The sequence below is a fragment of the Mya arenaria genome, chromosome 3 (genome assembly GCF_026914265.1).
Source record: "Mya arenaria isolate MELC-2E11 chromosome 3, ASM2691426v1".
Lineage (NCBI taxonomy): Eukaryota > Metazoa > Mollusca > Bivalvia > Myida > Myidae > Mya > Mya arenaria.
Genome location: NC_069124.1, coordinates 80,970,787 through 80,991,330, shown reverse-complemented (window position 1 = coordinate 80,991,330; position 20,544 = coordinate 80,970,787). Strand labels below are relative to the sequence as shown.

The 20,544-nt window shown below is 33.8% G+C and overlaps 1 protein-coding gene across 5 annotated transcripts in view; it reads left to right on the top strand.

Moving 5' to 3' along the window:
* The first annotated feature begins 2,977 nt into the window (after positions 1-2,977).
* The window catches only part of LOC128228349 (zwei Ig domain protein zig-8-like), an 84,448-nt gene continuing 66,881 nt past the window's right edge, over positions 2,978-20,544 (top strand). Inside the window, exons 1-4 of one of the 5 annotated variants that reach the window (XM_052939610.1) lie at positions 2,978-3,133; positions 3,487-3,967; positions 4,235-4,350; positions 4,643-5,020. In XM_052939610.1, the coding sequence (XP_052795570.1) occupies positions 4,885-5,020 (136 nt within the window). In that variant the 5' untranslated portion in view covers positions 2,978-3,133; positions 3,487-3,967; positions 4,235-4,350; positions 4,643-4,884. Of the gene's footprint in view, positions 3,134-3,222; positions 3,968-4,234; positions 4,399-4,642; positions 5,021-20,544 lie in introns of those variants that run through there. The other 4 variants (XM_052939612.1, XM_052939614.1, XM_052939613.1 and 1 more) reach the window with 4 other exon arrangements.

Genomic DNA, 20,544 nt, shown 5'->3' with positions numbered 1-20,544 from the left:
TTAATACAGTATAAATGTTTTAAAAACCCTAATTTATTGCTTATTTTAATAGCCAGCCTGGTTGCTGTAGCCACAGAGGAATTTTCAAGGACAAGAACCAGTGCTGGTAAAACTGTGGTCTCGTGTGGTTTTCCATACCGGCTCTCGGCAAGGATTTTCAAGAAAGGAATACCATCTCCAAGTAAGAAGAAATTCCAAGCATGTCTGGTTTGAATGCTTGCAAAATGCATCTGGGTACTCAATAAGATGAGATTTACCTTTGAGTTGTTAAAAACTGATTGCAAAATGTCCAAAAGACTATATATTCTATTAAATTTGTCCTGAAAATCTTTGAATTCATGAACTTTTCTGCATATTTATCACATTTATGACTATATTAAAGGTTGTGTATGCCTCAAATGAGTGTTTACAGGCCTTTTTCAAACTTTAACAGTAGTGGCAGATAGTTTTATTTGTGTAAAACATTGCTTTTGTGTCTTGCTTGCAGATCATGATGTGCCAATAAGCTCCAGTTAGCTGCGGCCTTTTCCCCAGGCGGTAGTCCTGCAATCTGAATCCAGGAGATGCAGCTCTGAATCCAATATTTCAGAAGAATGAAGATGTTAGTCAACTCTGTAGTGCTTGTTTGTGTGTAAATGATTCCAATGAGTGAGATTTATAGCAAATCAGGTGTAAATAAGCATCTTATAGACAATAGTGAAGTGCTGTACTCTGAATTGAATGCCAAATCTAGCCTTCAAAACAGATTCTTAAAGTAAATTTTTTTTAAAAATGGGCATAATAATGCTATCTCTGCATTTTCTACATCATGTAGCCACCTCATACATGAAAACACTAGCAGTTGTCATGAATCTTTAAGTTTTGGTGTGTTTTTTGCCATTTCCTTTGTTGCGCCATTTGTCCCGGAAGCCAACAATTTGTCATATAGTGTTGTTTAGACTGTCTATTAACACATTATCACTAAATTTCTTGTGTTAAACTGAACAGTTCTGTTACCTTTGTATATAAGTGGACCAGAAAAGCAAAATTTTGACAAGTTGAGGCATTTCAGTTGGGCTCTATGTCATTTTTTATATAAAACACTAAGCCGATGAAGTGGAAAAACCTTATTTTGCTTAGAAAAAAATCTTAAAAGAGTAGGCAGGCCAGTTTTGTGGTGCTGTTCTATAGACACCATTAAAAGCTACAAGGAAAACTTTACTTGGTCAAATTATTCCAATGCATAAGGAAATAATGGCTCTTCAAAGGTTTGCGGCTTAACATTTGAGGGAAATGGCTGTTTCTGCTTTTTATGAAAATACCACAGGTGCTAATACTTGTCTCATTCATTTAGTGTTTGATATATCATTGCCAAACTTTCAGTATGTGTTGCATATAGCCTGAAGCTGAACTATAGGAGTTTTGAAGTCTGTTTCTGAAAAAATGTTGCTTAAATAGGCTCAAGACCACAGTTATCTGCCCCCCGTTGACCAAGATCCGGATGTGAATACAGAAACAAAGAGTGCTTGTGTTCAAGTATCAATATTTTATTAAAATTGAATGAAAAAGAAGCAAAAAATGTTCTTTTTGCAGAGAACTTGACTGAATTTGACACTCTATTGCAGAAATTGATAGTTTTCAATGTAAATATTGGAAAAATCATAGCTTGTGGAAGTCTGAAAATTAGTTGTTTGTAGCCGATTGACTCCCTGGCGGAAGGGTTATGTATTTGAACTCAATTTTGACAGTCGGGTCAATGGTCAACATGGTGTTTTCTTGTGATTATATTTTGTGTCTTGAATTGTTCTAGAGATACCATGTCCTTGTTTTTCAATTGGGGTGTGTATAAAGTCAAAAGCCAGGTTAGTGTCTATATGAAACATATAGTAAAAATAACTGTGGTCTCACGCCAGGTATATTAGTTGAACTGGGCATCACGCGGATAACTCGGCCTACAAATATGTCCCCTGGGGCGAGCGCCTCTTCCAAGACGGCTTGTTTTGTGATCGGCACTCTCGCCATCAGATTGCATACATTTACATAATATTTTCTCAAGACAAGTCGTATATTGTCGTAGAGACGTCGGATGTGGATTAAAGATTTTATATTAAACACTCTTGGTATAAACTCAATCAATTTCCAAACTGGTGTAGCTTTGTTGATGCAAAGGGACAAAGCAATCATTAGTCCCGCTCCCGGTGACCGGTAAGGTAACACGTAATAGACAGAGCTAATGGACAATTGAGTAACCGTCCCGGCGGGGACCCTGGGTAAGGACACAATATCCTTAATGAAAATAGCAGGCTTGCAATGGACCCGTTGACTCCTACAATTGTAATGCCGCTTTACTTGGCGATATTAAACAACCGTCGGTTTATTTGATTTAAATTAAATACGAACTACTTGAAATATTGCTTGAATGTCAATTTGAATGTCAATTTGTCCTGATCGAATATCTCTGTCTAGAGACAAGCTGTACAGAGATGTAACTTGAACATGGAAATTAATTATTAAATTTATAAGAATAGCACATCAATTAAGAACGCATTTCTAATTAACTATGATTGATATTTCATGTGCAGAATGGAAATGGGATTCAGGACCGTAAGTATTTTTTGATCATTTTATCAACGATTGATTGTAAATGATGTTGTTCTCATAGTTCGTTTTCTTTACTTAAGAGGGAATAAAAGGGAATTTGTCTCAAAACAACAACTGATACAATGAACGATGATATTATCTGCCCGTATGTCACATGGTTAGTCTAGGCACTCATGATTTATTGTCACTAAATTAAGTTATTAGGCTGCACAGGCAGAAGGAGCAAATTGTTTTTGAACTCGTTATCACAATTTGGACCCGACCATGATATGACATGACAATATGCACGATTGGCAAAACATCTTGGATAAAAGACAAATAGCATCAGATCCGCAGAAAGATAACACTTTTACTAAAGGCGTAGAGATTCCATTGTGCGCAATTTCGGGTAGTACCGTAGACTAACAAAACTAACCCACATCCTAATTAAATATGGGATGCTAGAAAAACAAAGTGTATTTAGTCTTCGTCGGAGATAGTTTGACATGATAGACATTATCGACATTGGTTTAACGCAGGTGCCTTCGCTTGGATCGCGATCAGAATCTGCTATGTGAGGAAACGTATTTATTAAACCAGAATATAAATAATACACTTGGATGCTACGGTTATCACTGGATGATGTTTTGTGCATTTGTTTTTCATGATAAATCGGGGAATATGTGAAACCTGTGAATAGTTCTTGGAAGTGTTATAGTTTGCAATTTATTTAAATGCAGGGGATATATCTCTGAATAAGATGTTTTGCATACATTCCTTAACTTAACTCTTAAGGTTTTCTTTTAAAAGTAATCAATATTAGAAAAAGTTCATGTCTAAAACGATTGACAATTAAATTCCGGACATGTTATTGAGCAATTTCAACACTTAGGTGTAAAACCAATATCCCGAACATTTGATTTACAGATGAAGTCAACAATGCGGGCGTTTTGAGCGAACAGGAAACGATATCAACCGAGGACGGTAGAAGCAAGTCAATTACACATCGGCCGTTGGATAAAGACGTCGCCTGTAAAGGGAATATTCAGATTTCCATCAAGCGTTCTGCAAGACGTGATTGTGGTTATGTTACTTAATTGTTCTGCACGAAGAACATACTCGTAGTGATAAATAAAATGCAACGCGTGTTTAAACCTTTTATGTTCACTTCTACTTCTTATTAATAAAATCTATATATTATTTTTTTTCAAAAGTACTGTGTTTAAGTGCAGAAGTGCTAAAAGCAGGATTGATCATAGCTTTCAAGACAGAGACATAATCACGGCAGTTGGGATTTTACTAACCAAGAGGAATGGTATAACTGTTAATTCTGCAAAAGTTTCGCTAATATCCGGGATAGCGGAAGATAAGACCAAGCTCCATCTCAGTATGTTGATAAAAGTATTAGGTTCGTTCAATGGACATTTTCTGGAATTAATGCTTAAATTACTCGAAAACTGGCGTAAATTGGCTATAAATTAGATACTTAGCGTAGAATTAGATGCCAACAGTAAAACTGATTATTTGATAAAGGAATGCTGTTTGATTTTCTTTCAGTTTATTTATTCGTGTTAATAGTCTTGCAAAACCGAACAAACTTCATAAACGATATGATTTTATTGTTAAATGCATAAATGTTGAAATTAATAGTACATAGTATCCTCAATGTTTACAGAAGGGATAGGGATTGCCCAAGGCGAATAAAAGGCAGAAATTATCCATGAAATGCGATTAAGCTGATCGAACGTGTCTGATTCAGATGGATTTGATTTTTGTTGAAATGAAATGCAGGTGATGATATTCATATGATAAATACTACTTCATATACACAGAGAGCAGGTTATATACATATATATACATAATTGATAGAGATTTGATGTAATATGAATTATCATTCTCTAAATAGTGGAGGAATGTTAATTTGTATGCATTGGGAAATTGTAGTTAGTCCATACAGTAGCTCATAGGCTTAAAATGATACTCTGTATATTTGTTTTCAAACATTGGATGTGAAGTAAGTATATTTGTTTTCCACCAAAAAAGTGGCTTAAGTAAATTTACTTTTCACTTTCTCTGTTTGAAGGATATAATCTGCTGGACGAATTGTGAATCGCTTTTGTGAAACAGACGACTGCTGTCGGTAACTTGATGCAGAAACCAGGTCCTTGAATAGGACTCACAATAACACGATCACAAACATTGGCAGTAATTTAAAAAAATAATAATATGGCGGACATGGAGTTCGGGAATGGATGACAATTCATTGGAGGATTATAATGCATTGTATCATCATGTGATGAAGATTGTGACTAGAATCAAGTTGAAATGACATGTACACCATATTGGATATTTAAACCGGGATATGGTGTGTGGAATACGAGTTACAATGGAACAATGACGAGATTCGTGAGGACAGTAATAACTCTACTTCTGTTGTTACTCATCGGAACGGCCATGCTAGGTAAGTTATCTCTGTCTCGTGTTGTTTCGGTTAACACAATACAAACACTGCATAATTGCCATAATGTATAGTCAAGCCAACGAAACATGTGAGTGTTTCAGTGGCGGGGCCATGAATTCAAATGGGGGGGGGCGTAAAAAATCACTGTAATATATATATATATATATATATATATATATATATATATATATATATATATATATATATATATATATATATATATATATATCAGCGTTTAATTGTAAAGGTATAATGTGAGGTTGAAATAGACTTCATATGCCGGCCATTGCACGCGCCCTTGTCACCCCCCTCGCTTCATCCATTTTGATATTTTTCACTGCTTTGAAAATTTGAAAATTAAGCCCGCTCCAAATCAAACGTCAGCGCGAAAAGGGCTGGTGCACAATTTCAACGACAATTTCAATTTCAATTTCTGAAATGACGTTACGTTCGCATACAATTTGGCGCGCTTCTCTAAAAACAAACAAACGATTAAATGACATTTCAACTTATTTTTAGGCATAAGAAAGGAAAAAAATGTTTGTTACAGTGAAAAATTGCAACGTGAAAGTTTAACTTGTGGCTACGCCATTCGTGAAATATAACTCTTTGTGAAATATATTGCAACCAATCATATGTGTCTATATATATGAATACAATCGCTTAAATCTGGTTGCAGCCTTTTTTTTATACTTTTGTCTCAATTCCTGAAATGTATACGCGTAAGAAACGGCAAATGAAGCGTTATGAAAATAGGTATGTGCCGTATATTATACACATCACTGGTTTATTACATGATTATCCTCTTACGAAAATTACCCGTTTTCTTCTAACATCTTAACAATTCTAGTGATATTTGTCATTATATACTTACATAAAATAATCAGATGAACGATAAAGTAACAGTTTTAGAATGAAAAACCATATATTGACGATTAAACCAGAAAGTACGGCAAATAAAACGTTGATCAACATAAAACCTCAAGATCAAACATTTTGGTAATTGCTGTCCTACCATTCGTCCAAAAATAATTTTAACGATTTTTGTTCTTTAAGGTGTATCTAAGATTAAATAACATCTAAAGGTATCATCCATAATTAAAAGGTTAGCCGTCCGCTCCGAGAAAACAATAAAAATCCATTTTTACAACATTGTAACGCCTAGTTATATCAGCCTTTAAAGTGGCTTGTTCATGTTTTTGGACCAAAAACTACCTTACCCGGTAATGCACCTGAAAACACTAATTTAATCTTTTTTTTTTACTCTATAATATCGAAATTGCAGAAAAAAATACAGTTATAGCATAAAAGAGTATTTTGGTTTTAATGGGGTTCGAACCCTCGCCGCCTTATCCACACGGCCACCGGAACTTTTACAGTGGTGTATATGTTGATCTGATTAGAATACATTGATAACATCACGTGATAATGTCAATCAACCAATCACGCAACATCACAGCCGTAATTAAGTTTCAATCGCGCTATTAACGCTATTAATGAAAATTGTGGTCTTCAAAGACGATATTTGAGAAAATATCAACCTTTGCTGAAGGGTTCCAGTTTTTGGTATTATTGTTTTAACACTCCTTATGATTTGCCACACTTCATTTCGTAATTAAAAAAGTGCATTTTAAAACCATGATCGAGCCACTTAAAAGCTCCACTTTCACAAATTGAACGTTTTGACAACTTTTTTTTTTTATTTTTTGTCTTGGAACGAGCCGATTTTAGCGAAAATCCATCGAAGCCAGTTAAATAAGACTGATAACAAAAAAAAATCGCATGGTCGCAGATTTTTATTTTATTGATGATTTATGCATTTTTCTTAAACTGTTACTAACGATTTAAGCCATAACACATTAATTTTCGAACGGAAGTATGAAAATCTGCGATCTGATCTTTTGTCAGCAATCTCTTATCATTTGTTTGCAGATATTTTCGCACAAAATTGCTCTTTTTCAAGACAAAAAATACAAAACTTGTTAAAATGGTATATCTGTGAGGGTGCAGCTTTAATGGTCTAACATATTTATTTTTATGAAATGTACCCAGCAGTTTTGCTAATGAGTATTATATTTGTGACGTGCACCGCAGTGAAACTATTTATAAAGAATGCATTTCACGATACAAGGATATAAACTTGTAATTTCAAATCAATAAACAGCGAAATACCTTACAAAATCTTGCTTGTCAAGTTTGATTTCACGAAGGTTATGATTCTCGTACAGCGTAACATACAAGTGTGTTCACTGAGAATATTGAATCTGAGTTTGACACTCAGCTGAGGAAGTTAATTATTTTATGCTTCAAAATATCTTAAATATAAGTAACACAATATATGTGCGTAGCTGTAGATTTTTTTATTTGTAACAGATACATTGTACAGCAGTTTTTTAGCATTACTGGTCTTGTATGACACAACACAATTAAAATATCAAGTCCCAGACTTAGACACAATACGTTAGTAAATATGGACCTAATATGGCCTGTATGAGCAGAGTGTATACTCAGAAGACGCTGTCGTTAGTACAGAGACTAAAATTAAAAGCAATATATATACTGATTTAATATCATAGCTGGCACTAATATAAGGGCCAATGTGATGTACACCAGTTCGGTTTAGTTTCCTTTTGGGGGTATTCTTTTAAAGAGACTAGACACCAGATGGTCCCAAAATCTACCAATACACTATTTGCTAATAAATATAAACTTATATGTGGCGGCTAATACATACTTTTGCATGATAAAAAGACTATTTAGTCGCTGTCTCAGCTGAATCTACCCGTTTAAAAATAGCGCAAAACGGTTTCCTTTTTATAGTGTGTTTATTTATCATGTGAAGGTTTCGTGAATAGTACATATACATATACCGACGCTATTTTTAAATTTACTGGGATTTACGTGGTAGACATACCCAGTAAATTTTCAATTGGAAAAATACGCAAAAACTGCGAAAGATACATGTGTCGTAAGCGATGTGATACTCAGTAAATAAGATGCAATGCGTTATACACAACGTTATCATTTAATGTAAGTTTTTTGACAATTTTCTTTTTTTTCCTGCAATGGTATCATCCGACGTCTTGTCCCTTTAACAATTACATGGTTATTAATGTAGAACTTCACTTTGGATTATTGCCGCTTTTAACGAATGCACAAATTATTGAATTTGCATGAATTTTTGTAAGGGAATGTATACATGTATATATTAGATTATTGTAATTTAATGAAGGAATGACGCAAACACTCAAGGAATGGCATACACTAGACATAGTTACCATATGTCTAATTCCCGCAAGCCTGGGTTTAAACAATAGACGTTTTAGCGCCAATATCCTATGTAAATAAGATTTAGTAATATCAATAAACCAATGCAGAGCAGGTAATTAATAATCACTCTTCTAATACACACATAATCTCTTGAAGCGGAAGAGCCATGTTATCAGATTGGTGAATGATGAAATATGGATTATGGCTGCTAGATATTAAAAGATAATGGTGCATATAAAAAAGAAGGGCGCTTAACTCTGGCAGTTAATGTTCAAGAACAGGCCATGGGAATATCACGCTTCCACTTCAAAAGAACCCCAACGTTCATCAATTTTGTTTCGGCTTATAATTAGATATTATTTTTTTTTGTGAAGACATATAGTAAGTTATTTGCTAGGTATGTGAACACAACTTCGTTGGTAATATATGAAGCTGGTGCTTTGAGATGTGTTAACTTTTGAACAATGACACTACTATTGATTTAAAAATAACTGTACTTATTATTATAAACCTACACAATTCAGTTAGTACGTAGCAGTAGCATTACATGTACAGTGAAGATGTTTTTCTCCAATGTAGAGATTTATAGTATATTTGACTACAATCTGCAAGAAAGATCTTTCAAAAACACAAACTATTTCCATGACAAGACACTGATTTTCATTGGCAGAAATGGAAGATGAAACATTGATGGCGTTCCCTAGCACCGGGGTTAATGGTGTTCTATTTTCTAGAATCGCTATGTCATTTTAACTACACGTTTGAGATAATGTATGATGGAGTTATGAAAGATGGAGATATAAACATTTTTGGAAGTCTTGTGTTTCTAGCTGATTACAAGATTCGTATAACATTAATAAATGCTCATTCATAACTCTTTATTTTTTATTTTAATGAACTTTAGAATGATGAAAGTTGTTACCATCGTGAAAATAATTACTGTTTATGCCGAAAATTACTACCCTTTAAAATGTGCACATTTTGTTCGAAACAATAGCGAACATCTCGTCTTAAAATTCTGCAACTTTGTTCTTATCTTACATGAAAAACACTTAGCACTTAAATAACTGTCAATCGGATGTGAATTATTACCATGGTTATCGCGAGAACCACCACATGGAGTCACGCTTTAGCTTTTGCTGGAATGTGATGCACATATTCTTTAAAACCTTTTTACTTTGTTTTCTCGATGTAAATATAAATTCCGGCCTAAAACTGAGAATATTTGAAAACAATAACTCCATTTGGTGCAATGTCTCATTAAGGAAGGCGTCTAAATCATAAAAGTTCACACACATGGAACTATCTCTATAATATCACGTGACAACCATGGTCAGGGATTACAGTTCAGGCATCCCCAGGAACATTTACTTTAATCCTTGCTTAAAATTATCTTCGATTATACACCGTACACAATGACAAATGTTACCCATGTTACCGTATTACAGCCGAAATGAGCAGTTAAAATTAAACTAAGTGAATATGCACTCAGAAAATGCCTGTTAAAAGACAACTGTGTGTTGATGTAATATTTTCACATCTAGATATCAGTCATAACAAGTGGTTATTAATACCACCCTTGATAGAAAACGTATTTAAAACGTTTGTTTCATTATCAATTGTGTCAAAGAACTTGGCAAAAGCTGAAGTTTATTACCTGAATGCCATTATGGCATATACATTAATTACGTTGTATCAAGATATCGACGTGGTTCTTAATGTTTATGGCATTTAAACACGATTCAAGTCGTGATGACGTCACGGCGGGGTCAAGCCATATTAGCGCAGCCAATAAACAAACATCGTTGATCCTTAGTGGTCAATTTGCGGGTTTATCGACCTAGAGTATTGGCCGAGAGCGTAGCCCGTAGTCGATTTCATTTCTTTAAATCGATATTTACAATGATCGTAATTAAAATGAAACGAGTGTTTTCTTATCAAAATCAATATCAAGAATCTCGAAATTTATCATTTTAGTTAAAATCACTGATATTCTTTTGAAATGCGGTGTAATTCGTTTAAAAAAACTCTTGCGAACCGCCCTTTTTCCGGTTATGACATTTTTAATTTAATATCTCACTAGACGCCTGTGTTGCCGAAATTGCCAATAAAACTTATAACTGGTTTCAGAAGTCTCATATAATGCAGATGCAAATTATTAATTTACGTAAAGTTCTAGTGCAAGGGAAAATGACCGATCAGACGTAAAAATGTATTGTCGGGAGGAAAAAAATACTGTGAATTGGTAAGTGGGAATAAATAACCTTTTTCATTTCCAATACTTTGAAGAAAACCGGTAGCAGTTAAGGTATCAGATAAGAATGTAATCTAGTTTGAAGAAATTAATAGTGGTAACCTTTTTCGTTCGTTGCTTCCCTTTGTTTTTGTAACGCCGATACAGTTAATACATAGGACATTTCAGATTATTTCGTAGGAAGAATAAAGTTTATTCACGGAAACATAACACACAATATACAATTGAAATATGCCAGTATGACATGTAATCAAATTCATAGAATAAAATGTAGATATTTAAATGTAGATGTAAATGTAAATACCGATCTTTAATTAGTCTTGGTTCGGTGTGCCTGCCATGGCTTTTTATAATATCATGTATGTATTATGATTTATTTACTATACATGTTGTTTGTTTTAAATGTCCATGTATGTGCATTCATTAGTGAAATAAATCTATAGACACTTTGGTGTGAATTAGATAACAGAAATATGAATAAGAGGAGTAAACGACGTTTCAATTAATTTCAACGTCACATTCATTTATTTTGTCATTATTTTGGACGCTTATTAGAGAGTCAGATCTTGCGGAATAGTCAGTTGTTTATAAAAGGGGATGCACTTAGTTGAAAGAGATTTCATTAAGATCGACCCATATACTTTGTAAGTTATGTGAGCTAGTTTATTTCTCTTAACCGGAGTAAATATAGAATACACTCACCTTGTTAGTACGAAGTTTAAAAGACTATAGCAAAGTATATTTGATCAGTAAAGTGATTTTAGATTTAAAAGAACAACAATGGTTTGAAATGGTTTACACTGAATGAAGTAGTTAGAAGTTGTTAAAACGAATCATTTGTAATTACGTTTTCATAAGTTAATCATTGTTTTCGAATACAATTATTTAAGTAATTATATATTTAATCAAATGATAAGGAAGAGTACTGGAAAATATAAATATTCGAGATAAGCAGTCTGTTTTTAAAAGACCGCTCGGAAAAGATTAAAAACAATAGATAGTCCGAATAAGAAGTTGAAAACCGATCGGTAGAGCGTTTCATATATCATGTGGTAGTTTATCAGTTTAGATAATATCAAATTATTAAACCATAATTAGGAGAGTGATCGTTATATATTTTAGGTGACAAAACTCGTGATTGTTTTAGTTGTTCATAGAAATACGTTACACTTGTGATATCATCAGAGTTATATCATTACTATAGTAAATGATCTTAAAATGTGTATGCTTGGTTATCGGAGTATTTTGCATTTTTTCAAGGCCAAAATTATGTATTTGAAGTATCATTTTGGTACCCATGAAGCCTTCCCAAACTGTACCAAACAATAAGGATTTACGAGGCATCGATACTCAAATATTTGTGTATCAAAAACCTTCACGAATAAGACATTTCCAACAGATAAGTAGATTACGTATCCCATTTAAATCCCATTCATAATATACTGCAGCAACTGTCTCTCAGATATCTTTACCAGATAGTACAGAATAGAAGAACTTCAAACCAACCGACTGGGCATTCGATGTATAGCAATATAGGAAACCGTTGATTGCCGTTTAATGGCTGTCTCGTTAGAAACTATTGGGGAACAATGTTCGCATATATGTTTGCATACTTTGAATTGTCGGCTACGATATTTATTTTGCAATTATGACGTATTACCATTTTTAATGTGATCTTATTATTATGACATATCTATTATAAAGGTTTTCTTTTGGCCTAAGCTAATCATTTAACGTTTCAAGGTAAAGGATTTAACAAGTTCTACTGTTGTCAACCTTATTGCATATATTACTATTTAACATGAACATCGGACACACGTTTTGCAAACATATCGCGTCAAGTAATATACATAAATAATGTAATCACTTCAATCACGAAAAAAATCCCCAATTTGCTGTTAGAGTTCACCACATTAATAATGAATAACCTTCCCACAGAAATGTGCTTTTTGCGCTTTAACTTCCATTATATCATGTCAAATGCTAGCTCAGTAAGAAACAATTCTGATCTGCACGTCTTTATTTATTCATCTTAATTTTTGGATGAGTAAAGATGCCCGCTTCCTTGCTTTTAATTAGTTTCTTTTTAGCTTCGCATCCGGAAAAGCATTAAACTGCCGTTCATCCGTCGCCGTTAACAGTATTATCCTACACTTACTCTCAATTATTTATTTATACCTTAAGGTATCACTTCTATGCACGATCGGGCCGAAGAACTATATAAACAATTGAAGTTGCGTTACAATTATCTCAATATATAAAGGCCATTCGAATAAAACTGTTTTTACGACAATACAAAGATAGTTTTGCTACAAGGTCACTAGCCCGTGTAAACTAAAATAAAGAAGATATACTGACTGATTGAGTGCGACTGACTGTTACATCATATGGCAGCATTGGAAACTGTGCGACATCCAGCTCAACCAGAGATGGTGATGATATGGCTCTACAGCTCAGCTGGTCTTGTGTATTTTGCATCGATAACTTTCAATTGATTGATTGCTTCCACTGAGCAGAACGGGTTATTGTGCAATAACAAAGGCAGCGCAAATAGGGTGTTTAATGATCAACTGGTGATTCATAACGATTTTAGTGCGCGCGTTATCAACATGCACTTTTAATTTTATATGTTACCTGCACACGCTAACTCCAGCTCGTTGAGAAGCTGTATAGAAATATAGCCAATGACACTTTCGAGACAAAGATCGGACAATATGATACCTATACACACTGGCTCCTGCTCTTTTAGGAGCTGTATAAACCATTTCGCCAATGATACCGTCAAGGTGGAGACAAAGAGCGGACAACATGATAAAAAGTAAGTATGACTCGTTTTTTTACCCAACATCATGATTATGAAGGCTAATTTGCGAAATCGTGAACGATTCTCACATGAAACACACTCAGCCTCCACGCATTGGCTCAAGGTCCCTGCTTTTTGACTCAACTTAACCAAGATACCGATGAGTATAAACATACTTTTTAGACGGGCTTTGTATTCCCGACAAAATAAAAGCACTCGACAATATTAGTTTTGAATTAAATGTATAATCTTATCTTTTATCTACTTTAGTGAAACTCTGCTGAAAATTGATGAAAAATGTTCTACCTTCGTTTGTAAACACGCATGTGGCACTGCCTTCCCCGATTTCTCAAATAAGCTCTATCATAATCGTGATATTAGGTAAAATAACGAGTCATACTTAGTATCTATCATGATGTCCGCTCTTTGTCTCTATAGCTCGGAAGAGTCATTGGATCCACTGTTTCGCAATCGTGTAGATACCGCGTCTTTCGTGAAATAGTTCATCCAATTCTGGTCGCTAAATGTATTTCAAAACGAAACTAATTAAAGAGTGATCGTATAATATGTCCGTGTGCTCCTGCTATGTGAACGCATCAGGACACGTTCACCCATAATTTTGTTCATTACTGGTCAGAGCCGTTTCCAATAACACCTTGGATTTGATTTAATCCTAAAAGAAGAATCCGAGTGTTTTGATTGGATTAATTGACCAATAGACTGAATGGTGTACTGTAGTCATGTCTTAGGATTAGGATGGTAACGTTGCCCCTTTTGAAGAAGCGGGATTAAATTGCTTTCCACATATCGGTTCGAAGGTCCGTCTGCCGGTCGGTAGACCAAACCTTGTCCGATTTATAACAAGAGTACGCTTGGACCAACGTTCCTCAAAAGTGCTAGGCTGGTCATGACCAGCAGATGACAGATATTGATTTTGAGGTTAGTAGGTCAAATGTCATGATTGCGGTGACCTTGCACTCACAACTCTTGTCACACTGTATATAGAGATACCGAGATAACTTTGCTTGATCATATGGTCCTCAAACATAGCTTGGTTGTTGCTCATGATCAACAGACTCCTAGTCATTTTGGGGTCACGAGGTCAACCGTCACGGTCGTGGCGACATGGGACACAAAAGGTTTTTTTTTAAATTATATAGCTACAGTATGCTTGGTCGTACATTCCCCAAACTTGTATTGATGTTAGTAATAACATTGAATGACTCCCCATACGTTTCATGCGAAAAGTGTATGCCATTTTGGGGACATAGATAGATAACAAACACTTTATGGCCATCTGTCCAACAAGGCCTAATCGAAGGCATTTGTGGCCGATGTTAGTATAGGATTTCAGTCGTAATAATCTTAATTCTTCACAAATAGCAAGATATTGATTTGTTATATTTTCTTACTTTTGTGTTCATTTGTAATACTGGCTAAAAGTGTATTCACTTGAATATGTAGCAAAAAATGAAACTTAGGCATACTCCTTCACGGTTAATGACCACATAACCCCGCGCTTTTCATAAAAAAATAAGTAGAAATGTAAATATAGACGGATATTTTGATATACTTTGTTAACTATATCAGGCAAATGTATGTTTTGACTGTCCGTTAAATCTGTTTTAAAAACATGCTGTCACTTCAAGGATATCTGTAGTGTCAGTTACAGAATTTAATTAAAGGAAATATTAGTTGAACATGTTTGAAATCTTAATAATACGAGATAATCTTTCGTTAATAAAGTCATTTTTCACAGTAAAATTGTACTCTTCAAACACCTTTCATATTAGCCGATACGTGATATGTAATAATCTCCATCGCGGCTTATTGTGTTCACTTCATTAGTCCAAGTTCCTTATAAAAGACGAAGGAGGTGGCCATAATATAATCACCCATTTCAGCGCATCGAATTTCCATAATTTACCTAAGGCTAAAACAATTTTCCGTGAGAAAGTGGATCAACCAAAAAAAAGAATCACGAAGGGATCTTATATTTCGATTAATGATTCACATATCGAGCACAAGGTTAATGTATTTTACGACTCAAGTTATGGTGAGACAATAAATGCGTCTTTGTACCGCAACTGTCATCGTTTTGCGTACATTTGCAAACTCCCTGAGCATTAATTTAAATATCATAAAAACAAAACATGTTCCACGGTCCTTAAACTCGTAATAAGCCCCCAGTCAGGCAACTGCTTTATTACTCTTGTCATTTTTACAAACAGAAACTAATGAAAATCGAAATTGAGAAATTATACTTATTTTATGTGTCTGTTCAATGCGCCATACACGCACGTCTGAGCTGAACGTTATGATATGAACTGTTCATGGCTTGAAAAAAGCGAGACAGTATAAGTGCCGCTATATACACATCAAATAACCAGTAACATATATACTATTAAAGTACCCCTATATACACATCAAATAACCAGTAACATATATACTATTAAAGTACCCCTATATTCACATCAAATAACCAGTAACATATATACTATTAAAGTACCGCTATATACACATCAAATAACCAGGAACATATATACAATTAAAGTATCGCTATATACACACTAAATAACCAGTAACATATATACTAAAAAAGTTCAGCTATATACACATCAAATAACCAGTAACATATATACTATTAAAGTATCGCTATATACACACTAAATAACCAGTAACATATATACTAAAAAAGTTCCGCTATATACACATCAAATACCAAGTAATATGTATTCTAATAAAGTGCCGCTTTATACACATCAAATACCCAGTAGCATATATAATGATAAAGTGCCGCTATATACACACCAAATACCCAGTAGCATATATAATAATAAAGTGCCGCTATATACACATCAAATACCCAGTAACATATACTAATTAAGTTACGCTATATACACATCAAATACCCAGTAGCATATACTAATAAAGACACGCTGTATACACATCAAATACCCAGTAGCATATATGATTATAATAAAGTGTCGCTATATACACATCAAATACCAAGTAACATACATACTATTAAAGTGCCGCTATATACACACCAAATACCCAGTAACATATATAATAATAAAGTTACGCTATATACACATCAAATACCCAGTAGCATATATAATAATAAAGTGCCGCTATATACACATCAAATACCCAGTAGCATGTATAATAATAAAGTGTCGCTATATACACATCAAATACCTAGTAGCATATATAATAATAAAGTTACGCTATATACACATCAAACACCCAGTAGCATATATAATAATAAAGTGTCGCTATATACACATCAAATACCAAGTAACATATATACTATTAAAGTGCCGCTATATACACACCAAATACCCAGTAACATATATAATAATAAAGTTACGCTATATACACATCAAATACCCAGTAGCATATATAATAATAAAGTGCCGCTATATACACACCAAATACCCAGTAACATATACTAATTAAGTTACGCTATATACACATCAAATACCCAGTAGCATATACTAATAAAGTAACGCTATATACACATCAAATACCCAGTAGCATATACTAATAAAGTAACGCTATATACACATCAAATACCCAGTAGCATATACTAATAAAGTAACGCTATATACACATCAAATACCCAGTAGCATATACTTATTAAGATACGCTATATACACATCAAATACCCAGTAGCATATACTAATAAAGTAACGCTATATACACATCAAATACCCAGTAGCATATACTAATAAAGTAACGCTATATACACATCAAATACCCAGTAGCATATATATAATAATAATAATAATAATAATAATAATAATAATAATAATAATAATAATAATAATAATAAAGTGTCGCTTTATACACATCAAATACCCAGTAACATGTATACTATTAAAGTGCCGCAATATATACACACCAAATACCCAGTCACATATTTAATAATAAAGTACCGCTATATACTCATCAAATACCCAGTAACGTATAATAATAAAGTGTCGCTATATACACATGAAATAACCAGTAACATGTATACAAATAAAGTGCCACTATATACACATCAAATACCCAGTAACATGTATACAAATAAAGTGCCACTTTATACACATCAAATACCCAGTAACATGTATACAAATTAAGTGCCACTATATACACATCAAATACCCAGTAACATGTATACAAATAAAGTGCCACTATATACACATCAAATACCCAGTAACATATATAATAATACAGTGCCGCTATATACACATGACATACCCAGTAACATATAATATTAAAGTGCCGCTATATTCACATCAAATACCCTGTTACATGTATACAAATAAAGTACCGCTATATACTCATCAAATACCCAGTAACATATAATAATAAAGTACCGCTATATACTCATCAAATACCCAGTAACATATAATATTTAAGTGCCGCTATATTCACATCAAATACCCTGTTACATGTATACAAATAAAGTACCGCTATATTCACATCAAATACCCAGTAACATATAATAATAAAGTACCGCTATATACACATAAACTACTCAGTTACATACATGATACTATGGCGGAACTACAGCAAAGAGTCTGTTTAAAGGCACAATGCTAAGGCCTCACAGACAATCATCGTGAAAACAACACAATTTGACCACAAAACATAATACACGATGTAGATCCGGTGTGAACACGACCATCTCTTGAAACAGAAAGGCCAATCAGACGTACGGACTATTGGTGCTAATTTTGCTAGCTCAGTATAGGTATTGTGTGCTGTATTGGAATATATAAAATATATTAAATGTTAAAACCAACCTACTCGTATAAACATTAATTCCAAAATTATCTAAATAGTTCCACAAGCATGTGGTAATCTAATCACCAGCCTTCTGATATGATAAATTAATCTGCTGCCAAGAAGTTCTAACAAGCGTCTTTTCTTTGAATCTTTTCTTTGAATCTTGGGTGAAGCTGGTCGTTTCCTTAATTTACAAATACAACATTAGATAGGATAAATATAGTTATTAAAAAAGAGTTAACATAATTTAAAAAAATAAAAATAAATAAAATAAAGTTTTTTGGCAAGCTTTAACATAATGGACGTTATAGTAGTCGTGGAATCAATTGCATTATACGCTAAAAAATGTTTTCATTGAATGCTTGTTTTTTTCTTTTTTTCTTTTTTAAGCATCACCGGCATTTTAAATTTCAACAAACAAATATCAAAATCTCTTAATTTATATTGCATGCATACAAGTCAATCGGATAAGGAGTATAACAATTGCTCACGCGTCACCAAGTGGCACTCCGTGGAGTCACGAGAATATGATAGCTGAAAATTGTTCTTTTCGGTGTGATCAAAAAATAAAATATGTAAACCTGTTTGTTTGTATTTAAAAAGATGAACGTCATTTGGTGCAACGCACAATGAGGACGAAGAAGAAGCAAATTTTCGTCTGGTATAATTATATCTCTATTAAAAATTTGTACTTTGTGTCTGAATGGGCCTCAAGGAACCATAATGGGAAAAAGTGGTCGGTGTGTGTCTCGATGATTGTATGTCGACCTTTTACCCTTCCATGCCTGGGCTTGTTCTGTTCTTGCCTGTAGCTCAAACTGTTCATTGAAAAAATGTAGAATCGATGTTATTATGAATAAGATCCAAAAACAATTCTAAGCTTATCTATTACTGATTGGCGTGTGTGCATGTACATGTAATATGATAACCGTAAGATGTCAGCCAAACCTTTACGTAGATTAATGCCACTCCTGATAGGCAACTGACGTGAAATGCCGGTTAAGCTCTCAATTCTCCCAAGATCTTAACGAAAGCTGCAAGTTATCACAAACGTATCCGAACTTTTCGTTTGTAACTGTGTGTCAAGAATATGAATGAGCTGATAATAGATTTGACATTGTCTTCAGCTATTAGCGTCAATGAGATACTTACATTTATAACATACTATTTATATCATTGATAGTAAAATGTGCAGGCACATGTCGTAAATACTTTGACGATATAGTTGATGTACGCAATACAACGAAAAATACAGGACACAATCTGAAAATGCTTCCCTGTAACTGACACCTTTACAAATTAATGCAATAATATGCTTGTTCGAAGTTAATTTTCTTCATTTTTTTTAAACTTTCCGATACTTTAATGAACCGGGCGTTCCCAACATAAACGTAATTAATGAATTTCATTTTAAATTTAACTCACAATAATTGATGAAACATCTGCTTCTCAGATTAGAGATTGAACTCTCTTGTATCACCTTTTTGCTCAATAGAAAGAGTAAAAGGTTCCGAACTACCGACTAACGTCAAACAAATACGACATGCAAGGTACAGGAGTTGTGTTAATGCTAATTGCCGTATTGTTTAAATGTTTCACTTCTTTTATAGTTTGAAGCTATAATGCCTAAAGGCCTGTCTTTGATTTGTTTTTTATAGTCAGCTATGAGTTTTATTGAGCGATTACGATTTGGTACCTATTTTTACGATGTTTTTTACATAAACACATTCCATGTGAATCACTTTTCTTTTCATGGTCGCAAAACTATGCCGAACAACATTGTATACATACTCGTTATATCTTATTCGTTTTCATATTCATTTCGACAGTAAAGTAAACAAAATGCTCGGTTATTTTGTGATTTACAAAAAGTTCTGGGATTTCTGCAGGTTGTTTTTTATTTTCGTGTAAGGCTTTTCTATCTTCGCTCTGTTCATTAGTTCAAAAGAAAACGATTCTTTTTTAAATTCGTACAATCTTGGGCTCTTAATAAAAGGCCATGGAGATCTCAAAAAACACGGTTTTATCGATTATTCGATACGGCTTTTAGGTAAATTGTGTAGTCCCTTGCATGTGCAAGGACGGCTACATATTATGTGTTACTATTGTTTACATACGTGTTCTGCAGTTCAAATAGCAGCTTTATGATCAAATCGCTTCAATCAGGACTTCTGACACTTTAGTAACGACCACTTTGATTATGAATGATCTGCATGACTTTATTTACTCATAAATATGACCCTTTATGTAACTAAGTGCTTCCTTGCTCAGTATCAGTATCCTTTGGACGTCTCACGGGGAAGGCCGTTACCTTGTCTTTAATCTGTCTTTGTAAACTGTGCGAGTGTACACTATTAAATGAATCCCAGCACGATCACACATACTGATTCCAGCTTACTTTCCTATATAACTGTGTAA